The sequence below is a fragment of the Corvus moneduloides genome, chromosome 10 (assembly GCF_009650955.1).
Source record: "Corvus moneduloides isolate bCorMon1 chromosome 10, bCorMon1.pri, whole genome shotgun sequence".
Lineage (NCBI taxonomy): Eukaryota > Metazoa > Chordata > Aves > Passeriformes > Corvidae > Corvus > Corvus moneduloides.
Genome location: NC_045485.1, coordinates 4,600,506 through 4,625,002, shown reverse-complemented (window position 1 = coordinate 4,625,002; position 24,497 = coordinate 4,600,506). Strand labels below are relative to the sequence as shown.

General features: G+C 44.0%; 1 protein-coding gene across 1 annotated transcript in view; it reads right to left on the bottom strand.

The window, feature by feature from the left end:
• Positions 1 to 4,463: 4,463 nt before the first annotated feature.
• LOC116448886 overlaps positions 4,464 to 24,497 on the bottom strand; it is a 34,929-nt gene continuing 14,895 nt past the window's right edge. The window contains exon 9 of the mRNA XM_032119907.1: positions 4,464 to 4,564. Within this exon, the coding sequence (XP_031975798.1) occupies positions 4,549 to 4,564 (16 nt within the window). The 3' untranslated portion in view covers positions 4,464 to 4,548. The remainder of the gene's footprint in view (positions 4,565 to 24,497) is intronic.

Genomic DNA, 24,497 nt, shown 5'->3' with positions numbered 1-24,497 from the left:
CATTGTCAACCACCACCACCTGATAAACCCTTCCATAATATGAATCCAAAAGACTGGGTTTATATTAAGGCTCCTTCCAGAAATCCACTCCAGGAAAAATGGGAAGGACCTTACAATTTGGGACAAAACGCAAACCTTGCATCAGATTACCTTAGGTAACGCTTCTTGCAAGTTTAAAGAGATAGAAGATAAACTCACACCATGGTTACCCAACTTATCCTGGCTTAAACAATTGTTTGTAACAGTTATTTGTCTTGTGATGTTCTTATTTACTGACTGTATTAGTAGATATTGTTATATGATATTAGGTACTTAGTATCTCAATGCGTATACACAATGGCAAAAGCACAAACTTAGAAACGAGAAGGGTACTTTCATTCAAGACATGCAAGGTTTGTAAAGAATTACAAACGATCAAGGAAAAGGGGGGATTGAGAAGGGGGATGATCCATAGTTAACTCACGTAAGCACGAAGAAACTAGTAAGAGACAGCAAATGTTAATCACAATACCTAAGCAGCAGGATTCGCCTTAATCTTGTCAAGATAAGAGGAACAGGATCTTCTGAAAACCAGCACAGAGATCGCTGAATCATCCAGCGAAGAACTTCGCATGCTCCAGAAAGAAAGGTAAAAAGTGCATTGTGACGGAGACTACTGATCTTTATTAGAAAGACCCCTGAGGAAGAAGAGGAGCCTTCCTCAGTGCGACCACCTGGGTACACAGCGCATGCGTGGCACGTCTGCTAATGATATCAATGACTTCCGAGAAGTAATTTCTAGAACTACTCCTATCCCAAGGAATGTGATGAATATTCAAAAATTTTACACATAATGCTGGACTGTATGGAGTGCTCTGCGTGTGTGTGTTAGGAGGAGCGATCCCCCACGCACCCAGCGCCAAATAAAGCAAATACCCGCTTCTCTGACTCTGTCTCTGAAGCATCTCTAGGCCTGGTTTTGGGCAATTCAAAATAGGTGAATACACATTACAACTACCCCTGAAGTTGCTCTGTAGGTAGATTTAAGAGGAAAGGATTTCATCTTCATCACTCTCCTTCTTTCTTGTTTTGACAGAATTAAGAACTTGTAAAAAATCTGATATCACTGATGCTCACCACTCCTCCAATTAGACTACGCTCACTTACACTGTGCTGAGGACAACGAAGTCCAGAGCTTTGGATATCTCCCGCTTCTGCCCTAGGAATTGCTTCCAGGGCTGTACCTTTGCTCCAGCTGCGGGGACCCCGGGTTCGCCGGAAGCGGCCACGTGCTGCAGGGAGGGCAGTGCGGCAAAGGCGGCCACCCCTCGTCGCTCTGGGAAGGCCGGCCTCGGATCCCCGCTCTCTCCACCGGCACGGGCAGACTCTGTTAATAAATCTGTTAATAAAGCTGCTCTTCCAGACAAGCTGCACAGAACTAATATCCATCAGCAGAGATTAAAAAAAGAGGGCAGTATGATGCTGCAGAAGAAGATGAGCACCTCAGAATGGGAAAAAAGGAGAAGAAAACTGGCACTACCTGCAGGTAGTTTTCTTCTGTGGACTGATGTTAATCAGCAGAGAAGGAACCTTTGTGTCTCTCTACAGAACATTGCAAGGATAAATGGTCATTGAATTACATTGTGTAAGGCAGAAGCAGGATTTTATTCTGGTTTTAGTTTTTTTCCCTAACAAGTAAACTCTTTCATTTAATTTAGTCAAGGGAGAAAAGTATATGAAATACTGCTGAAACACAAGGGATGGCAACACATAAAGAAGTTGAATACTTTACCCTTACTTTAAATATTTCACTGATTCACAGAATCCTTCCAGAACTACTGAAAGCTTCCTGCTTTGTTTAAAGATGGGGTATAAAATACTGAACAAGCTTGGGAGAAAGCAGATCAGGGCAATGCACTATTTTTATGTCATAGAAAGATTGCTGGCACTTCAATCTGTGCCCATCAGTGGCTGAAGTCTGCAGTATTTAAATAGTGAGGTCCCACAGGACTGCTGGGATACAGCACTGGGCCTTTAAATAATGTGGTTATGACCTCTGCTCAAGGGGAGCTGGACATGCTGCTAACCTGAGAACTGATTTTAGTAATATTTTATGATATTATTGATATACTTTATTATATTATATTGATATATTGATGATATAAATATATCAGTGTAAGCCCAAGAAAAAGACACAGTAAATGGGATAATTTACTCCAAAACAGGGAGTCTCAGTCAGCCTGAGGGATTTATTGAAAAGTTACTGTGCTCCCAGAGGTGCTTAGGATGTGGGGAGTATTTCATCCATAGCTGAGGAACCTCAGTGAGTCAAGGACAGCGTTTGAAGGGCCTGGGGTACATCTCATCCTCCAAAGGCAGATTTGGGTAGGAACCAGAGTAGAAATGCAGGTGTTAGAGGAAAGCACCAGGTGTTTGAGCTGACAAGCTACAGCACAGTGGGAGGCATCAGCAACAGAGAGCAGAATGGCCAGAAGGAAATATAAATACATGTAGATGCAGCTCCCTAAAGATGCATAAAGAACTCTTCCACACTCTGCTTGGCACCTGTTACCTCTTCCATATTTGTTTCCAGTTTTTTCTCTGGGTGCCCCTGGAGCTCCAGCTGCTCTGTGAGGGGGGAGGTTTTCCCCGTGGGCTCCGCAGGGGCCATCCCAGAGCCCTCAGGGGTGGTGGCCTCCAGGTAAGACAGCAGCTTTCTCCACGTCTTTTCATCACACCTACACATATCATCAAAAGGGAAGAGTTAGTGAACCCTCATGGTGAAGGTCTGTGTTTGTAAAAGCCAGTTTTCCTGCAGAACTCCTGGCAGCACGGATCACAAATGAGTGATCATCACAAATTAGCTGATGCTAATTAGGGCTTGGTGGGAATATCCAGCAGGCTGTTCCCCACACGCCACAAAGGATGGGCAAAAGGCTTCTGACTGCAGCCACAGGACCTTCAGGTCATGAAATTACCTTTGTAAGGGGCTCAAACAGCAGTAATTAGTGAATTAAACTTACCCACTGCCACAGCAAGGGAGCTTGGCCAGGATCTTCTTCACGTGGTCCAGCTGGGGAGCCCGGTCACCTGCCCACTTCTCCTCCTCCTCGTCAGAGGCAGCCTGGCCCTCCACGGAGCGGAAGAGCTGATCCTCTGCTGGGAAACAGGGACCCCTCAGCAGCACCCCCAGAACCCCCAGTTAAACCCTGAGCCAGAAAGAAGTGAGAGCTTCAACCCCCAGAGAAACACCAGGCAAGGTCCCCCAGCATCCTTGGGAAGGGGCTGAGGCAGCTGCAGCAAAGATCCTTATTTTAAGAGTCTTGAATCTTTTGGTGCTTTCTTGTGGGTAACTTGGAGCTGTTTTACCTCAACTCCCTTCCTTGAGTTGCTCTAAGGCAAGGATAAGTGTGAAGGATCAGCTGTTGGGGGGGCAGTTACTGTTCAAGTACACAATTTTTTTACTCGTTCATCTCTCTGAGTGAGTTTTTCTGCCTAACTAATCCTATTTTACTTGATGGAACATTTCCCTCTGTTTTAAAATCTATAACCCCACCAGCTATTTGCATGAAAAGTTTATATATATGTTTATATATATAAACATTATATATAAAGTGAAAGTTTATATATACTAAAAAGCTGTTTGTACTTGAAGTACGGGTAGTGTAATTTCATGTGGAAACTCTCCTTTGAGCTGGCCAAGTGTGTGATTTGATAAAAACATTTGTAAAAGCAGGTTTACTTTCTAAGTCTAACCAGATGAAGAACATGCAACAGTGTTAACTGTATTTACCTGTCACTATTTTTAACATTCCCAAGCAGCTGCTCGCCACCCACCTAAATCCCCACACCTAAAATCCAATTTTTTCTCACTACAAACAGCTCTCCAGTCTGCAGTAAAGGTGCCTTATAACTCAGAGTTATTGTCAGATAAGTGCTTTTGTCATCTTTGAACTGGATGTGCCCAAAATAATAAATCACTGCAGGGAAGCCAAAGTGTGCAAGGTTATGGCAGTTGTTGATGCTACATGTGCTAAACAGTTTGGGCCTGTCCAGAGTCACTGGAGCAGCCAGGAGGTTTCCAAGGAGTGTGGCTGTACAGAATATTAACTGCAAATTGTTTCCTCGGAAATTATTTCTGCATTTCCATTTACAGAGAAATGAAATCTTTATGCTTTTTAAGCCAGGAAAAAAGTTTTGGTGGCATGACTCATGTGGAAAAAAGCAGTTTTAAATCATAGCTCTGAGTGATAAGTTCAGTCTTTTATTAAACATAAAATTATGCAGGAAGTGAGGAGTGGAAATCTGGGACACAAGGTTTTATGTAGGTCTAGGATTTCAAGACTCATTAGGCCTGGTTTGTGGTGTGGTGGTTTAATGTCTCTGTTAGTTTGGCTGCTGCTGGTCCTACAGATGAGTGAGGCAAGGCAGGGTTTGGGGCTGGGTACCGTGGTCGGCGATGCCGGTAGGCGAGCGCTGGTCCCACGGTGCCACGGATGCGCTGCGTGTGCCCCCCGGCACGGCTGCTCCCTCCTGCTGCTCCACGCTGCCCCGGCACGGAACCTGGGGTCACTCCCTTTCCGACCTGGGAAAGAGGCCAAAGCAAAGCTGACTTGCAGGAAGTTTGGCACACGGAGATGTGCCCAGCACGGCACACAAACAGCTTGGGTGGGATGCAGCTGGTGGGACTTGCTGAAGAACGGGGCCATCGACCCCAAGGGCTGCCTGAGGTGGCTTCCCCAGCAACCAAAGGAAGGTGGATTTCAGCTGTCCTTTGGATAAGAAGAGCTCAGCAGTACCTGTAACTTTTAGGTCAGCTCAAAGACTTCTAGAAACTGTATATGGGATAGTCTACTCTGGCCACAGGTAGCTGCACCCAGTGCCTGGGGCTCAGAAATGACAGGGAGCTTGATCCATGTCTAGTGAGTACTGGGATGAAGCAGAGCTGAGCAGTCAAAAAGGATGATCCAGAAATGGTGGCACACCTGGAAACCAGGGACTTGCAGGTGAGAAGCATCTCAGAATGGGTGTCAGCACTGCTGACAGCCTCACTTGGAACTGTCTCTGTCTGAGGTCAGTGAGAGGATGTCACATCCATGTGTTTTAAAGGAATGGCTTTCGAGGGACGGGACACAGATCAAATAATGCAACTGAGGAATTGGACTCCTCAAAGGTGCCAACAAAATATATTTTGAAAACAGTAATTTAATTGTGAAGGACAATGGTGGTGCTGACTGAGGAATTTGTAATTACCCAAGTGGACAGCACTGGGGGAGTGCCTTCACAGAAAGGGAGTAGCACGTGCTAGGGGAAAACCTCACAATGTATTTGTGTAGTTGAGTTGAAAATGTTCTACCCAACCATGTAAGACAGTACAAACCACTGAGTGTATTGGAATCTCTTACTGCAGACAAAATAAAATCTAACAAACCTCATAACATAGATTTCTTTTCTAATAATTCAATAAAGGATTGATTTTGGTAAGAAGAATGGAATGTGAAACAACAGGCATGATGAGTCCATTGGAGCTGCTGGTGTCTTTTGATTGGAGTATTTGTTTTGATTCAGTTTTGCTCCTACCTAGGGATGTACTAAAAGGCAGTATTGCTATTTTAGAGGAATTAAAATGGAATTATACTATCTAGCTGACAGAGAAAATTAATTCTGTGACTCCTGTTTACATGTAAAATAGTAAAAAAGGTCTATGGAATTGAAAGGTGTCACATGATACTGAACTTATTTTAAGAATCTTGGGTTTTTTCACACAACATACATAATATGCAAATTATTTTCATAAAGTGTTACTGAAATGAGAACTATAAAGGATTTTAAAAGACTCCTAGTAAGAAACTCATAGGAGCTGTTGTGTTGCTCACAAAGAATCCACACGAAGAAGAAAACAAACCACATTCAAGACTTTTACAGTAAATTAAGTTCCCTCCAAATTCTCCCATAGATTAGTTTTGGTCTGGTGAATATTGAATATTTCCTTTATTTAACACATTAAATAGCAAAAATTGAGAGCTAAAGCACTTAGCAGACGGGTCCTGCTGACACAAGTTGTGTAACGTGACCTTGCTGTCCAAACCTTGTCAGTGCTTCCTGCCTGTAAATCCAGCTGCAGCTGGAAGGGGACTTTGGCTGCAGGGCAGAGCAGCTGAGGCCACTCTGAACACCAGAACTGCAGAGCCTTTTGTTTAACACAGCTGCTCCCAGCTCCTGAGGAGCCACACCAGAGGTAGTTCCCTTATTGCATGCAAAAGTCGAGGAGTAAACAAGATCATGAATTTAACAGCAATGAAAGGCGCTGTTGGAAAACATCTGTAGGGAAGAAGCTGAGCTGAACCTCGCTGAGAAGCCAGCACTTACTTCAGCCCCTCGAGTAGGGCTGGCTGCATTAAAAACAAATGACTTATTCCATGCACAATTCGTGGCATTATTTAGCTTAGCAACAACTGGATTTCCTGTAAAGTCCAGGGAAATAGCAGTCCCCAGAAAGGAGCCTGGACAGCCATCAGTGCTGGAAGAAATAATCCCAGAGTAGTGCACAAATCAAATGCACTGCTAAGCCTGGACATCCAGAGCAGGGGCTCTGGGAAGTGTCACAGAGCTGCAGAGGTCGGGACAGCTACTGGGGATATTCCTTTCACAGGGATATTGCATTTTACTTCCCTGCAATGTGCTGATTTTCTGCTACTCATTAGGAATCTTTTAGAATTTCTTGAGCACTGTAGCTGGTGTGTGAGCAGATTGTTCTTCTGGTCTGAGCTGCAGTATAATTTAGATTGTTTGCGTTTCAGATCCTAGAGTTAGTTCACATAACACAGAGATGCTGACAGTGAATATTTATTGCAGTAGGGGAGTTGGTTAAGATTTTAACCTATAAAACATGGAGAGTGTTCAAGTATCATGAAAATCTTTTCCAGCAGGTGTGAGTTAAGGGGATTTGAGGAAGAGCTGGCAGCAGGAATCCTCACTGATTCTCAAACACAGGTTTAATTCTTTCCTCATTGGTATTCATACAGCATCAAATGGGTCTCCATAAACGAGAAGAAGAGTGAATAAACAGCACATTTGTTTGGGGCAAAGATCAGAGGGGGAAGCGGCGCTGGAGGTGCCTGGGAAGGTTTGTGTAGAGAGAGCGTGGCAAGGCTTCCATGGAGACAGGGAAAGAGCCCCCATTCATCCCAGAGCCTTTGTCCCCAGCATAATGGGCAGCCCCAGCGCAGGAACACTGAACAGGGGAGAGTTTGCAAAGTACTGGACCTTAACGTAATGTCCATGACTAATTGGCTTTTAATTGGCTCTGCTGTATTGTTATGGAAACATCGAGCTGCACGAAAACCCACCTGCTTCTGGTGCTGAGCAGATCTGGGACTGAAGTAATTCCTGACTGATCAGAAAAGAACTCTGAGGAATTATTAACTTTGCATTCACAGACCTTTAACTCAGCTCTTTTAGAAACTTACTCGGAGCAGATCAAACAGCTGTGTGTGTACATTGCCCTGAGTGCAGTTAGAGCTGTATTTTATTTTCAAAGTGTAGGACTTGTGGTTTTTAACCAAAATGAGGTATGACTTTTATTTTTGTACTGTGTTACCTAAACTGTCAGAGTTCAGGGAATTCAGAGCGGTTTCAGATTTGCTTATCCCCTGCAGGAGTTAGAGACTTTAGGTGTGCACATTTTTGAATTATTTATGACTTTTCATTTACTGTAGAGATTAAGTATGTTTTCACACTGGAGCTGAGTGTCTGTGTGGGTTTTCTGAATACATCTGTCTCTGGCTGGTGCTGTGAGCTCCTCTCCAACAGAAATCCTATGAATGAACTTTCTATGATCAATCCAGATGCTTAATCTCATCTTTTAAACAGCTTGCTCTGTCAGGCATTAAAGATAAGTGTTTAAAAGCATGAATTTTTAGTGGCTGTAATAAAGATCACCAAATAGCCTGGCTTTATATGGATAGTTATAAAGTATAGTTATAACTACAACTATCGTGGTTACAGTTCTGGGAGTTTTCCTGTTGCTGGCTGATGATTCTCATTTTCTTGCCAAAATCACCATCTTCTGGAAAAAAATCCTTTAAGTGATGGCCATGTGTGCTCTTGCAAACCCTTCCATCTCCCTGCCTGTTGGATACAAGCAGGCAAATGCTGGAATGGTGCAGAACTGTGCCTTGCTGCCCTTCTGTGGTGACTTCAAGCTCTTTCGAGACAGCACAAACCTGGCTGCTAGACCCCCAAAGTGCTGAGCAGCACTGTCAGGGACAGCCGAGGGACCAGAGGGGCTTTATTCAGTATTGTCCTGACCCCCTGACCGACTGCTGGTTAAATAAGAGCGCATCCCTGCCAATCCTCTCAGCCCAGAGAGCAAACACCCCTTTGGCAGCCCTGCTGATGCTTCTGTGAGAATAAATTCTCACTCAAGACCATGCTTATGCTGAGAAAGGTTGGGCCAGGTGCTCCTTGATGTCCCTTTTACCCTGGTATTCTGTGATTTCCAGTCAGGGGGACAGTCCCGTTGGTGAAAAACCTCTCTCGGGAGATTTTTGGAGATCTGCTTTTGGTGCAGTCCATAAGGAATCGCAACAGAGGCATGTGGAAGCAAACACAGCCACACCCCCACACGCCCATGCCAGAATTGCCTGGATACAGCCTGTTTGTCCTTCCTGCTTTTCAAACTCAGATTTTTAGGATCCTGTCTCTCCTGGTGTCGTGACTTGGATTTTACAGAAAGATGCTTGAAAGCCCACAATCAACAACTAATAACTAAAATACTGTGGCGTTCTGAGCACTGATAGCTCTGACCAGGGCACTTGACATAAAGCATGGAAGCCAGAGAAAGCAGAGCTGTGCTCCTGGGGATCATTTCCTCAGCCACTGCTTGTGTAACAACCCTCACCCCTCGTGTGTTCCTTCACGTAGCCGTGTGCTGTTTAATCCCCAGGAATCCTTCCCTTATCTCCCGTGTACTGCAGTGTATGCCAGTAAAAATCAAATGCCCTGGGAGCCTTTTAACGTCCTCCAGAAGTGTTCTTCCTAACAGAGTCAGGGTGTACTTAACAGCTGGGTGAAGATCCTACTGAAATCCACTCTGAAAGCTTAAAAAATGTGCCAAAGCTCTGTTTGATGTCTGCAAAACTGCAGCTATCCCTGAGTGTGCTACAGACTCTGAAAGCACCTACTCACTGGCATGTTAATTCCTTCGGGATTTATTTCAGTGCCCCACAGATTTAGAGCCTCGTGGATCTGGACTGACAGAAAAGAAAGATGGCTCAGCAAACAGTGTGCCTTCAGCTGGCTGTGAGTTACTTCTGACCGGGTCTTCCCAAGCATTTGGGAAAATCCAGCAGGGATGTGTGAGGGGAAAGGCTGCAAGCACCAGTTTTGCATCTAAGTTGGGTATTTCTTAGGAGGTGTGCAAGGGCTTTTTGGTGCCTGCAGGTTGCCAGTGCTCCCCCAGGAGAGCTGTGCTGGGGGTGTCGCAGAGCAGAGGAACAGGAGGCGCTGGGACACCTGAGCTGAGGTGCCAGAGCCAGCAGCTGCCTGCTGGGAACGTGGGGAAGGTGCAGCTTCCACCCCTCAGATCCTGTATCAGGAAGCAACAATTACCTCACCCCGTTGTGTTTGGCTTGTAAAAACATCCTCAGAGCTTCAGAGAGTGCTGTTCTCTACCAGAGACTCTGTAATTCTGCGTGCTCCTTCAGTCCAAGCTCCATGCCTGCTGTTTGGATGCCTTTCAAAATAGTTTTAAGTTTCCTGACAGCAGCCTGTCCTTTGCCTTCTTGAAGTATTGTTCTGGTTGGTGACTGAAAAGTAACTCCCAAACTCATTCACAGAATTTCTCAGAATACTCTGAGTTGACAGGAAGTCACAAGGATCAATCTTAAGTGAATGACCCAGAGCTGGATCAAACCCAGAACCTTGGCATTATTAACACCATGCTCTGACCAACCGAGCCCATTTCAGGGCCAATTATTTCCCTTTGCAGATAATTACAAGCCACTTGCCAGTTCCTAGAGACCAGAAGATGCTGCCTAGTGATTCTGCACTTATTAGGATCCTACCTGTGCTTTGGCAGTCAATAGAGCAACTTCTATTTTGTCTTTTGTTGGTGATACAAACACCAAACATACAAAGTTGAATAAGAAATGTTACTGGAGGTCAAAAAGCCGGTGACAGGAGTGTGGTGTGACCATACACAGCTGCTCCCTGCATGCAAGAACTGATTTCTACCACTGTGTTCAGCACTCTGCTCGTCTCCCTTCTCCATGGCTGGACCTCTGCTTGTCTCAGCAGCTCCTCCCATTTCTTTCATGATCCCCAGTCCAAGCAGGTTTGCATTGTATTCATCACCAAATTCATTTAAATTTATCCAAGTTTAAATTTACATAGACCCTTTTCTACTGCAGCAGAACACCTAAGCAGGTGCATAATTTCAGCCAATTATGGCATTTTATTGGCATAACCCCAGTTTAATTCGAGTTTAGCTCCATTGTCTTGGTTGCAATCCTTACCTAAATAAGGTTACACTCCTTAAACACTTTGCTAAGTAAAGATTTCAGTACTACCCTTTTCAAATAGTTCACCCAAGTTCAGGTTATGGCTTACACAAGTTCATTTACAGCTTTACTCAAGATTGTGCTTTACAGGCCATTTTTCAGTTTCTGTAATATGTTTATACTGCATTCATTCCCATGATGATTTAATAGCATAAAATCATGGTTTGTGTGGGGCTTAGGCAAACTTCAGTGCTTCTCTTGGAAGTTCTCCCCTCTCTTCTATCAGGCAGGATCCCCTGGACTCTGCAGCAGGGTGGCCATGAGCAACATCACTGAATGTTTGCAGAAAGTCATCATAAATTAATACAGATTTTTAGCGGAGGAAAAAATGGGTAGGAGTAACATGTTTGTGTCTCTGAAAAAACAGATGCCATGAAGAGAGGTTACTGTCTGAATGTGTGTAACTCCAGGTTTCTGGATGATTTCCAGGAGACCAAATACAGTATTCCAAGGCACTCTAAGCTAAAATGGTTAAGCAACTTGACTGTGGGAATAAGTACACAATAAATTACATTTAAGAAGTGCAGATTGGGCACACAGCAGGCCAGCAAAGACAGACTAAAAATGCAATCCTGCTCATATCAGCATTAGCTGGACAGTGTGGCCAATATTAGTGAAATATTGCTCAGATCTTGATGGTTTGTCCATTTTTTAAATGTTTTTGTATTGGAAATGATATGGCTTTTCTAATTTTTAATGAATAATAACCAGTATTTTTAAGCAGTGCGTTAGTCTTCAATCACTTTTAGTCAGCAAAGTTTCTCATAAGCAGCAAGTGTGGGAATACAGCTTGGGAAAATCCCTGAAACTTGAAGTTTTGCCATGCTAACCTTGATGTGCTTCAGTGAACAAGGCCTGGGAGGGAGAGAGAGATGTATTGTTGAAATTGGATACCAAAAGTGCACAACTTCTGGACCCAAGGACATTTTGCAGAAAGCAGAAGATAAAGGAGCTAACAAAGACTCGGGATAGGTGTGTTGGAAGGTCCCTAGCTGGGAAAAAGATAATAAAAAGATGGAAAAATACAGACTAATTAAAATATCGATAAAATAATTCAATAACCAGTAGAGGATAGGATAATAATGGTGACGTAGCAGCATCAGCTGCTGTGTGTGTCAGCACAAGGGACTCGTGACCAAACCCCTTTGACAGCAGAGGGTATCACTGGGATAAAACCAAGATCAGCCATGGTCCCTGTGAGAGGAGCCAAACGTTCCTGAGCAGCGTCATTCACCCAGCACCGAGCCCGTTCTGGAAGGGGTTGCACAGTGACCCCTCCGAGCCACCCAGGGCAAGGTGTGATCCTGGTAATTAGCACAAGGTAAATGAAACCCTGACAGGAGCCCTTGCAAACAACTCCAAGTGGTAATAGGACTTCAGCAGGACAAAGCAGCAGGTAGATTTTATTAAAATAACTCTCATTTCTCCCCCCTTCCCCACACTCACCTCTGCTCTTTTCAGCTGCATTTTAACTGAACAAGCAAGAAAACCCTGATTGAGCAAGTAGGTGCTGCCCTGGAAATTGCATATAGATGATTTAACAGGGGGATGAAAAATTGGAACAAAAGCACCTTCCACCCTTTAACACTGCCCGAGGCTCAGTTTCTCTTTGAAAGGCTTGGCCATGGAGCAGAACTGCAGTACTTGGGGAGGAAATATCACCCACCTTCTGTCAGAAACAAGAAACAGACACTAAATTATGTCGGATTTTGTTAAATGAGCTTTCTACTTTTGTTTTGGATTTTCTACCTCCACGGTGTAGAATCTTCGTGTCCAAAGCACATCAGAATGACCTTAAAGGTAATTAAGAGATGCAAAACCCAGTTCTGAGAGTGATTCTGTTTCGGCAGCCGTATATTTAAGGGATGACAGAACGCACCAACAGTGGGGGATTAAAAAGGAACCTTCTGTAGGTGAGATCTTTAATCCTACATGGCTCAGTGCTCCTGTTTTACCCCCTGAGCACTGGCTGGGGTTATGTGGCCATCACAGGCTGGGAATCACAGAGCTAATAAATGAGAGAGGTGGACATAGTTGCTAGGAAGATTGCTCATGGGGAAGGTGGGTAAGCAGGATTCCTGTTTTCCCAGTCAATATTATTTTAACAAAAGGCTTTGGCTCTTTGCTTCTCCCTCTATCGCTCTTTTTTTTTTTTTTTTTTTTTTTTTTTAAAGCCAATGCTTAATTGCAGTTTTTCCCTCATTACTGGAGCCTCTCCATGCAGCATCCCAGCTGTGTGTGAAGGGGTGCAGCTTTTTTGGGGGGACACATCGTGCTCCTCATCACAAGCAGCTCCTGCCCTCCCCAGGAGCCCCACAGGGGGCAAAGACCCTTCCTCTGGACACTCTCACAGGTATTTAGAAACAGATACTTCCTCTTGTTTTCAGAGAGCTTCCTCAATAGATTTCCACAGGAAAAGAGGGAAATCTGTATGAAAAACAGGAAGCAGTTCTCAGAAGCTTTCTGTAACCAGCACTAGGAGGAAGACTTAAAATAAGTGTGGTTGTTTGAAGCAGTAGGTGATACCAGTTGTGTCATCTTATGTAAAAACAGTGATTAAATTTAACATCATAGGGCTGCAGGAGAATTAAAAACCTCAGGTGTTTATAAAATATATTTGGTTTTTCATTGTAGTTGACAGTAGGTGACCAATACTGAAACTTATGTAACCAGGTTTTTACACCATATTTTCTATTTTCACTTTACTGCCCTGGGCAACACTTTGGAAACCTTCCCAGCTGTCTCAGTCTTGGATGGGATCCCAAACTTTCTAATGCTGATCCCATTCCTCTTGGCCCCAATATAAGACTTAATCTTTTCCCTTGGCTTTTTGACGTTCTATAATGCAGTCTCAAATCCTGAGATTTATGCCTTAAAAGGGAAGACAGGTCAAGATAAAACCTGACAAAATCTGACACGCAGAAATATTTGTTAATTAAAACCTTCCAGAGGTTTTGCACTGATCCTTTCTGATCCATCTTCAAACTCCCACAAAGTTCCAAATATTATTGAGTTGTTCTGGATTTTACTGTGGGCACTGAAAAGGGAGGGGGAATTTGTAACTCTCCACCTTAAAAGCAGGTACAGTCACACTAGGAAAATGTTCCAGTTCATATCTGCTGCACTGGGAAGCTTCTTAGGCTGTGGAGTGTTAGGTAGGTGACACAGGCCCATCAAAAGTGGGGATACAGCATCTGGAATGACAATTTTGGGGGAGAAGCTTTTAAATTTGTAAATCCTTCAAACGAAATTTGATGTTACTTTTACTGTCACTTTCTACATTTCATAAAGCCAAACATCAGAAAGAAGAAGATGGATTTGGCCTTTACAGTATGTTGTTTGCACTTGAGAACTTAGGGATAATATATTCTGTGCTTATTTCTGTAATACAGAAGATGGTAAAAAATGAAAGCAGAGGATGTGTCTGAGTTCCACTGCTAGGCTTTAGTAATTAGACACATTGTGTTTCCAGAGATATATGAAATAAAAGTTCAAAATCCTCACAATGCAAAAGCATCTGAAACGAAATCTCTTTTATCCACTCTACTCAGCTGGCAATGCTGCTGGTTTGATTTTTAAAGCCATACCAGCAGCAGCCCAGAATTTCATGGAAACACTTCATATTTTACTTTTTGAAGTCTCCATCAGAGCGAGTGCAGAAGGCTTTGGAGATCTGAGCGAGTCCCTTTGAGGTGAGAGCACAAACAGGAGTGATGTGCTGCAGAGTTCTGGGCTCCTTTCAGCTCAGCCCCACAAGAAAGCCTGATGGGTTTGGTTTGCTGCTCCAGCTAAAACTGTTGGAAGCATTGGTGTTTGTCAAGAGACTGTTTCATCTGAGACTGAAAAAACAGCAGCAGGGCTTTGGAGTGAATGTAGATATTTCTTGGTTTTGTTTTCTTTAGATACTTTAAACAACTAAATGGGGAAAAAAAAATCAATACAGTCTGTGCAAAGTGCAATGTTGTTGCAGTGTTAAGCCTGAGATTTATCAGCAGAGCCCCCTTCTCCCTCCAAACCATCATTTATGGTCCTTTCAAATGCTCCTGATTGTTGTGAGTCCAAGGAATCAGTGCAGTCTTTTGCTGCAGGAATGTTTGCTGCCCTGTGATGTGCCAGGGGTTCAGTAACTGAGTGAGGCCCTAACAGTGCCCTGAGAGAGCATTTTCACACCCTGCAGTGATCAGCCTGGCATGAACAGCTAAAGGTAGCACTTAACATGCTCTGCCTGCCTTTTGGATTGTAAATTCCTCGGAACAGGGCAGGAGTACATTAAACATCATATATCTGGAGGGTCATTAAGAAAAGCTGCTGGCAGTAAACTGAGCCAGCTGTAGGTTTATGTCCTCCAAGGATTAATGACAGCATCCCACGAGCATGCACGAGTCTGCTTTGCATTAGCAAAGGCTCATTGAGCTGCATTGATCCTGCCCAGAACTGAGGGAGTCAGACTAAATACTGCTTACTTTCAGGGCTCTCATCCTACCAGGAACAGAAGGGACCTTAGTTTCAGGTGTGAGGGCCACTGTTAATGCTGGTTTGAGAAGTGACGGGCTCCAGATGTGATGAAGGGTCAAAGCCAGCAAAAAAACCCCAACTGCTGCATAAATTTGATTTTCTAGGGGAAGCATTTGTTTAAAATGCCAGATCGTCCCAGATCTCCAGTTAAAACCCAAACACATCATTGGGAACAGAAAGAAAGGATATTCCACGTGCAGATCTGTTTCAGATGACTTTTCAACCACGTCATGCCCCAGTGCCTCAGGCAGCCTCCAGGTGTGAGCAGCAGAGATGGCAGAGAGCACCTTGTGATGAGAGTGCTGGCACCTGCTGCAAGAATTGTCCTTCAAACACACAGAGTCATGGGAATTTAGCCCCTTGGTCCATAGCAGTGTAGGAGACACAATGTCCAAGTTCCCAATATCCCCTAAACCCACTGTTCACTTCAGCCCCTAGAAAGGCCATGCAGGATCAAAGGTTACCCCAGAGTGTATCAGCGATGTTTGGGATGGTTCCCTGAGTCTGCCCTTCCTCGGTAACCCAGCAGAGCCATCACATCTCAAATTCTGGGGTCTGTTACTTCTGCAAGAACTCTATTTGTTCCCAAAACCAGGCCAGAGAGTCCACAGTGCTGGTGCTGCTCTCGTTGACTTCTCATGTCACTACATTATTGTAGAAGAAAATGTAGAAACATCTCAACATCCACGAGATGCCAGCCTGAAAGATATTTACTGTGCAATCATTACAAGGGATTCAGTGCCTGCAACTCTCCTCAGGTTTTAGGTTTTGCCTGTTTAGTTTTAAATAATAATTACAGTGATTGTATTGCCTCTGGCAGGTGCATCTTTCATGGAGCCTTTGGGTTTCCTCACTTCCCGGGGCTGATGGAGATGTGAGACCTCCTTGCTCTTCTACTGCCCGAGGGCTGCGGGTGCCAGCAGCACCTGGGGGTGATTGGCACCTCTCCAAACTATCCCTGATGTTCCCCAAGAGATTCTCTATAAAAGCTGCTGAAATCAGAGTAACATCATTTCGAGGCAACACATTTGCCTTCTCTTCTACAAGATGTATAAAACCCAAACCAAACCTTACAATCCTCCAGTGCAGACCCCAGGCTGCCTTCAGACCCATCTCAGCTTGTGCAGGGGGTCATTTCCTGAGCAGTCACTCTGGAATTCACATTTAGGTTGCTTTAATCAAATTCTTTTTCATTCCCTGTGGGTCTGTGCCCACTTGGGAAGTGCTCTAAGGATTGATTTTAGCATCATACATAAAACCTACCAAAAACACACATAAGCCTTAGTGGAGCAGCACGTGCAGTTATGTATTTGTACTTATTTGCCAGCGTAGCATCAGTAACAATGGGAACAAGTTCCTTCAGTTAAAAGCTCAAAACAGCCCACAAAGGAAAATTTCTCCTGTCCCCTGGTGGGGATTAGATCTGCAACTTTGAAATCTGATAGAATGTGGTTTATTTTTAAAAATTGCATTTCCTGAAGAGGAAAACTACGATGCCAAGTTTACAAACCTGATGAGTTCTTCTTGTAGAATAGAATAGTTTGGTTTGAAGGGACAGACAGCCATCAACTAGTCCAAGTGTAACTCTTCTAAATCAGTGTTTGCTTTTTAAGTTGTCTGTATTTGATATTCATGATGGAGTTCTCCAGACTTCATAGCACACAGCCTTCCCCAAGACATGCACTGATGTGAAGAGATTTTAAATGAGATTTTTCTGAATAACCTAACCAGATAATTTCATCATGCTCCTTTATCATATAGACATTTATCTAGGACTAAAATATTCAGGATACAGCCTGTGTTTTGTATCTTTGGTTCCGGCAAGGACAGTGTAACCTCTGTAAAAACAGATTTCTGAAATCACAAACTTGAATGTCAGGTTCAAAATATTCCCAAGTCCCCGGCCAGGGTTGGACAGCACAAAGTAAGATGACCCATTACACAAAGCTCCTTTCTCATTTTGCCATGTAAAGCATCGTGGTTGTTCTGGTGACATGGGTGGTTACAATGACTGAAATAAGTCTGACAGTACAGTTTGAGTGGTTGCAGAATATGTACCAATAAAAGGCACTGCTGTGGCAGCAGTGGCACTGCTGCAATTCCAGCTCCTTGTGCTCCCAAGCAGTGCTGGTGGGGGAAGGTTGGAATGAGTGCTCTGCTCCTGTTGAAGTGGATGATGCTGAGTGTGCTCTGTGGTCAATAACTCCTTTGGTGTCATCTGCTTAAGCTTTGTGTTTTACAGCACAGCTCTCCTGTCTGGTTCTTCCCCACTTGTGGAGTCAGGCTATTCTTATATCCTTGGAGGGGTTTTAAAGGAAAAGAGGATTCCCCATTAATACTTCATTCCTTTTTTCAATGAGATATAATGTTGTATTTTTACCTCAGGACTACCTGGACTAGAAATGAGAAAAATCCCTCCTTCCAGGGTTATTCAACACCATTTTCTCTCCCTGACAGTCCCAATAGGGTGTGAGAAACCAAGTTAAACTTGCCTTTATGTGCAGAGAGAGGTGAGGCACTTGGCTATGCCTCACACCTGGTGAATGATATCACACAGATTATTGAGCAGAATCTTTAATATTGGATATTTATGCACATATCAAGCAGCTTGGAGTGAAGTGAGCAAACGTGCACAGAGAAATACCAGTGCTGTCTGTGCCAGCCAGCTGCAAACAGCATGAGGCCCAAATGAATGGAAATATTAAAGCACATATTCTATTTCTGATAAACACACAGTGTTCTGAAAATGCTCTGCTTGCCCCCAGATCTGTCTGTGTCGAGAACCTCTGGGCCAACACTCTTACAAATGATCTTTTTCAATTATGTGGGGAAATATTTGCTGTGCCAGCATGTCAGAAACACTAAGCCTAGCTTTTCAGATTAAATTTTGCTGTAGGCACGAAGGGCTGAAAAGGCTCCCTGCAATATTGGTGTGGCTGTCTCTCACACAAAGGCTGACATCTCCATTGAATGGCCTCTGCTGGTTCCCAGCCCAGCAGGGAGCTCCTGGGCTCTGAATGGAAATTAAATAAGTGATTGGAGACTGGACAATAGGCATCTGCCAGGACACGGCCAGAAAGGGAAAGCCTGACCTAAAGGCAGGGACTTGTGCAGGGTTTTGTCACACCAGATTTGGGCTGGACTCTTCAGCCACCTAATCCTGTATCCTACTCTTTATGTCCCACAAGGAGAAGCTTGTGAGGGGTGTGCAAGAAATCCTGTGAGAGGCTGCTGTGAGGGGAAGTTTGGGCTCAAGCTGAGAGTCAGAGGTTTCCCCAAATTTGAGCTAATATTTACCACTGTAGCTCAGAAATTCTCCTTACCAGAGGAACAGTTAATCCATTTTAAATCCTGCTAATCTGCAGGTATCAGTGGTATTTGTACATCTGAATGAGAGGGGGTGGTTACGAAAGAATTGAACAGCATCTCTAAGCTTGTAGGTCATCTTCAAGGTGATTGTAGGAGCAGTAACTGATGTGGGGAGTAGCTGCCTTCTTCTGGGGTCATTAAAATAGCTTTTCAGAAGGGGAAATTGATGTGAAGGGACAACACCCAAAGCTGAGGTCTGAAGTGAGTCAGGGCTCAGCTCAGAGCAGGGGTCCTCTGAGATTACAGGTGTGAGGTGAGCCTGATTCTCAGAGCTGTGACCTTGGATTCCTGCAGATGAAGCCAAGGTGATGTTAGACACTCTTATTTGTCATTTTATGTATTTTAAAGGCTCAAAGGCAATACCTATAGATCCATTTCCCCTGCTCTTCATGTGTCTGGTGCATCATTAGTCCTCCCCTGGCCTTTTACTGCAGTATTGCAGTAATTTCCATGGTGACTCAGGTGGAGATGTCATCTTTCTATTTAATACCTGCTAAGTGGGTTTTTTAATTGATATTTTAGTTGCTTGTTTAATCTGTGTGACCTTTCCTCAAGCTCAGCACGGTGCTGGAAGGTGCTCCAAGCTAGTGGGACCCACTGGGTGAGAGTCACTTTGGTTTCTGTGTGCTTTGAACCTGCCTCCTGCTTTCATGCCCTGGCTCACAGTTCCTGTGCTGAGAGACTGAACAATTCTTCCCTATTCATCTTCTGGATGAAAATTTTACAGACCCATTTCACACCTCTCCTCAGCTCTCTCTCTTCCACATCTGCAAGTGGCTAAAATCATTTCCACGCCTTTTTTTTTTCACACTTCTTGCCTTTTCTAGGCCTCTTCCAGTTTAATTGGTTTAGGTGAAAGGATCATGAATTTCTTTGTTCTCATACAGGTGTTCTGTGAAGGTGCATAATTATTTTCTTTGTATTGTTCTCTATTCCCTTTGTAATACCTTTGAATATTTTATTTGCTTTGCTCCCTGCAACTTAATAACTGAACAGACACATTTCCTAGAGTTATAAAGCTCAAAGATATAATTCTTCAGCAGTTGTAATAAGCTCTGAGTTTATCACTGTATCTGTTGCACTGAAGCTGAAAGTGTTGTTTGGGGTTGGTTTTGGTATTTTTGCCCCCCAAATGAATCTGATTTCATTTATGTGGTACCTGCCACCATCCCATCACTCAATGTCCTAAGATCATTCTGCAGTTCTTCACAGCTGATCCTGGTTTTTCACATCTTGACTAATTGAGCAATTTAAAAATCTTTATTTCCAGTATTATTTCACCTAAAAATAAAATTGTAATCACAATATTGTAGTCTTCCTTACCATGTGATATAAAGCAGATTTCTCCAGCTAAAATACAGCCCAAACAAAACATGTTTCCAGACTACCAGTCATGGTTGAAATTAGGGTAAAGTCAAAGTTCCATACCCAGCTCACCTCGATGGCAATTCTGATCCGAAACCAAGCTTTGTGATTCAAATGCACTTTTAGTGGAGACATGAATCAATTTACCGAGCTGGAACTTCACTGAGTTTAGCTCCAGAGATTAGTTCAGACTCACCTCTGAACGATGGTCTCTTCTGCAGTGTTTAATGAGAGAGAAACAATCTGATATGTCCTGGGGTTTAACATCAGACAGGGTACAGCTTTTTAAGCACAAACTAATCTTTTAAAGTATAAAACCTGTAATTCATTTACAATGCATTTCACCCACTAAGTACATTACCAGTGTGTGCAGTATGCATTTGTTTGATCGAGGAGGGAGGGGAAGCCCTTTAAATTTAAGGATGCACAATCTAAGCTTTTTTACACCGGTTTTGTAGCACTCACCTCTGACCTGGCACTTTTTTGTTATTATATTCTGGGCCAGATCACGGGTTTACAGTTTCACTTAAAAAGTAATGGAAAAAATAAAGCATTTTTGTAAAGCTTGGCAAGGCAGCATGTGTTCCCAGGGTCCTGGGAGGACTTTTGTCACTGAAGAGTCGCTTCATTCTAAGCTTGGTTAAAAGGCAAACCAAAATTCAAAAGCATTGGTTTGCTTAACTTCACCAAAAATAATAAACCCCTGGAGTGAACTCGGGTCTCTGCATGTTGAGCTGACGGATGGTTCATAAACCTGCCTTTAAAAACACTGCCGTTCCTGATTTTCCTTCTGTACCTCAGCAGCTCTCCCAGCTCGCATTCACCTTGCCCATTGTGAGCTGTTACAACACAGGACCCGGTTAAACTTCGCCATTCCTGTGCCAGCATTTAAACTTTGCTTTGAGCCTTTCTGCAGCTGCCCGAGGAGATTGGGGTGCCCAGGACAAGGACACGCCGTGCTGCTGCTGCTGCTGCTGGCCCGGAGCGCAGGCGGCATCCGCACCTGGCTGCTCGTGTTCTCCACGCAGGAGCCTTCCCGGCAGGATCGGGGCTGGAAGCAGGAGGGGTTGTGTGTGCAGCAGCACACACAAGGGAGGGAAGCCGAGCTGAGCTGTGCCGGCCCGGCCCCGTCCCGTCCCCGCGCCCCGCCTTTGCCCTGCGCAGCTCCAGCGCTCGCCCGCACGCTTTGGTTTGAGCTCCCGTTCCCCGGGTCAGAAAAAGGCTGGCGAGGCAGGAAGGGTGAAAGAAGGTGATGCTTTGACAGCTCCTTTTTCATGGTAACGAGCAGAACCGCTCCTTCTCCCCCCTCTGCTCTCCACGGCCTTTTCTTTAGAGAAGAGAAGAATTCAGCTCAGCCTTCCAGGCACTGACCAGATAAGCGGGAGGGCTCGGGGTGTCTTTGTGGGTTCTGCCCGTGGAGTCATTGCTTTGTTTAGGGGTTATTTGCTGTTTGTTTCCTGCATATGATGACAGGTAAATGTGGAGGAATAGAATTAAAGGTTTGGCTTGAGCACATGAGACAGCAAACCGTCAATTACTTCCCGGTGATTGCTGCTCCGTGCGTCATGTTCGCTCAGGAAACACAGATCCATCAATTTAGCTGGTCCATGGGAACCTGCCACAGGAAAGCTCCCTCTGCTTGGAAGGGGAAGAAATAATTGCTGCCTTTCTAGCATTAATAATTTTCTGTTCTAAAAACAACATCATTTTGATATAGAGGTAATTTGGATTATAAGCAAGGTGCACCCTACCTAGGAGAAAATACTTGTTTGATGCAAGACATTGCTGCTTGCAGAAGCAGGGCCTTAACTGGTAAGGCTGGAGAACTGCAATTTAAACATAAGTTACTTTTAATACTTCAAAACAAGTGCCAAGCCTTAGGGACTGACAGTTCCTCAAATTTCTAAACAGTACAGGTCTAAACTCTCAGGATCTTAGATCCTTAATGATGGGTTTTTGATGTGAAATCAAAGCTTAGATCATTCATATCCCACATAGTATTTACTTTAAAAGCTTTATACTTATTTAATTTTCAAGTTTCCTGTGTTTAAATGCATTTGAAGCATCCTTTGGAAACTGTAAATCATGATGAACAAAGATCCCCAAACCAAAGAGAGCAAAGCAGGCAGGGAACAAGGGGAGAGGGAGGAAAGCAGCGAGTGTGAGATTGACAGCACAGGAACAAACCTGGTGTATAATTCTGCTGCAGAGAGATTAATCACAGCTTTTCTGAGAGATACCAATCCCTGGCTGCACTGAAAGGTCTATTGTTCAAAGTCAGTGCATTTACCCAGGAATATCCTGCCAGTGGTGGGAATATTTCACAGCTGGAAGACTTCTGAAAAACCTGTTACATCCCAGCCAGGGCTCCGGCAGTAGAGACACAGTTTTACTGACAAAATAAACTAAGAACGTTCTTTTTCTTGATTTTCTTATTCTTTTCTTCTCTGCTGACAGAGACAGCATTGGAAATTAAGCAGAGCCAAGCCATGTACATTCATTAATGGAAACACAGACCTTTCACACTAAGGACCAGCTTCTCTCCTAACTTTTGCTTATAACAGTTTGAATATTTTCCTTTTTTTTTTGTTTGGTTGAATTAGAAATCTGAGCAAAAAATAATTTGCAACTAAGGAAACTGCCTCTTCAACACGAAAGCCAAGTGAAGTATTTAATTTTATTTCCTTTTTGTATCTTAAAGTGGTAGTTTGAGATTTGATTTATTAATGTCATTCAGTAGTGACAGGGGGGCTCATGGGTGACAACAGAGTGATGCCCCACAAAACTCAGGTGTACCCTTGCTGGAAATGCCACCCTTGCCTGTTTGCCACCCTTCCAAGCACAGAAATGGGTAGCAAAACCTCCTCTTCTGCAATTTTCACAAGCATTGGCTTTGCTCTAATTGCTCCTATTTCTGCCTCGTGTAATTTTGTGCCAAGCAGTGCCCCTTAGACCTACCAGCTCCAGGAGAGTGAAAACACTGTACTCAGAGCTTGGCTTAAACCTGACAGTGCTGTGCTTCAAACTTGGCTGCCCTCACCCTGGGCAGCCCCAGATACTTTTCTGTTGTGCGATCTCATGCCAAGGACGTGTGATGGGGTCAAGTACAGAGAGCAAAAGCAGAGCAGATGTGCAGTGAGTCCCAGATATTTCAGTGTTATGATTAATGGGACACCATGAACCCTCCCTGAAACACTCTGCTGTGAGCAGAGGCTCTGCACAAAACAAAGCACAGGGCCTGATTTTTATTCTGGAGATTTATTGAAAGGTTTGGGGTCTTTCCTCTGAAATCTGACTCCCAACACTTGGCACCTCTGTTCTTGAAAGGGATGATGTGTGGCCTGATGACAATTAGCACTCCAAGCTCAGGCAGCCTTCAGAGAATATTTTTCTCCTCAAACAAGGAGGGACTGCAACCCACAGTCAATCACAGCCTCCACACCTTATTTTTCAAGTGGTTTAAGAACAATGCTGTGGAGGCTGAAATTCTTTGTTCCACAGAAGTAACTTCCTAATGATGCCTCGTTGCTCAAAGCTTACAGTTGGCATTTATTGGAAGATTTCTTTTTTAATAAAGTACATTCCTATGTGGAATGGTGAGCAGAACACAGGCAGATGCTGGGATACAGATACCTGCAATAATGGTTAAGCTTCAGACCATGCTTTATGTTTTCAATCTCTGAAGTTGAGCTGCAGCTTTGTGATCCCTTAAGGCCACACATACCTGTTCATTTTTATCAGAATTTGCCAAATTTTCAGATGGGTGTTATGAAAAGCTACAAATATGTATACAAATTCCTTTTTTTTTTTTTTTTTCAAAGGTGAGGAATGGTCTCTGAACTAAAGCCAGTCTCTTGATGCATTTTACAACTTTCAGGTTGCTTGACTTGATAGGTTTCACATCTGGAACTGTGAAAATACCATAGAATTAGAGTGTGGTTTGGGTTGGAAGGACCTTAATCTTTAGATGGTCTTAAAGTTCCCCTGCCACAGGGGAGGTAGAACTGGGTATCCCTGGATATCTCTTTTCTGTAATAAAGAACTGAAGCAGATACATTGACCAGCTCCTCCTCCCACCCTCCTTCCCCCCACAGCCTCAGTCTGTTTTGAATTTCCAGTTTGGGATTACCTCAGGACACAAATCTGTAAGACCAGATCCATGTAATCTAAGCTTTACTTATAGTGCAGGACATCCTTTTCTAGCTTTCTTCTCTGGTTTGAGGACATCACTTTCCTTGGGATGTGACTGCAGTTTCCCTTAGTTTTTTCAGGGGCTGCAGTTCAGAATAACTGAGGTTCAAATTCCCAGGCAAATCCAGAGAATCATGCTGAGTATCACAAAAAGGACACCCCCAGCCAGGCATGAGACAGGCAAATATCAGTGAGGATTTTAATCATGCTGCTAATCAGGCAGATGAGACACTGATAAAGTTGAAAGGACGCCCAGGAGAATGAAGGGAAGGGAACAGCACAGCAAACATGGGCAGAGATTCAGCAGCAGTCCCAAACAGAACAAATATTTGCAGGGCTGCTGAGTAACTGTCTCGTGTCACTGGAAGTACAGGAGTTGCCTGTACTGTATTTCCTCCCATCAGTGACATTTATCAGCTCAGCCCCAGCCTCCTCAGAGCCCAGGCAGGTTTAGAGGCTGGGTGCCTCAGCCCTGGCAGTGTCCTGAGGAACACGAGGGTATTTACAATCTTTCCA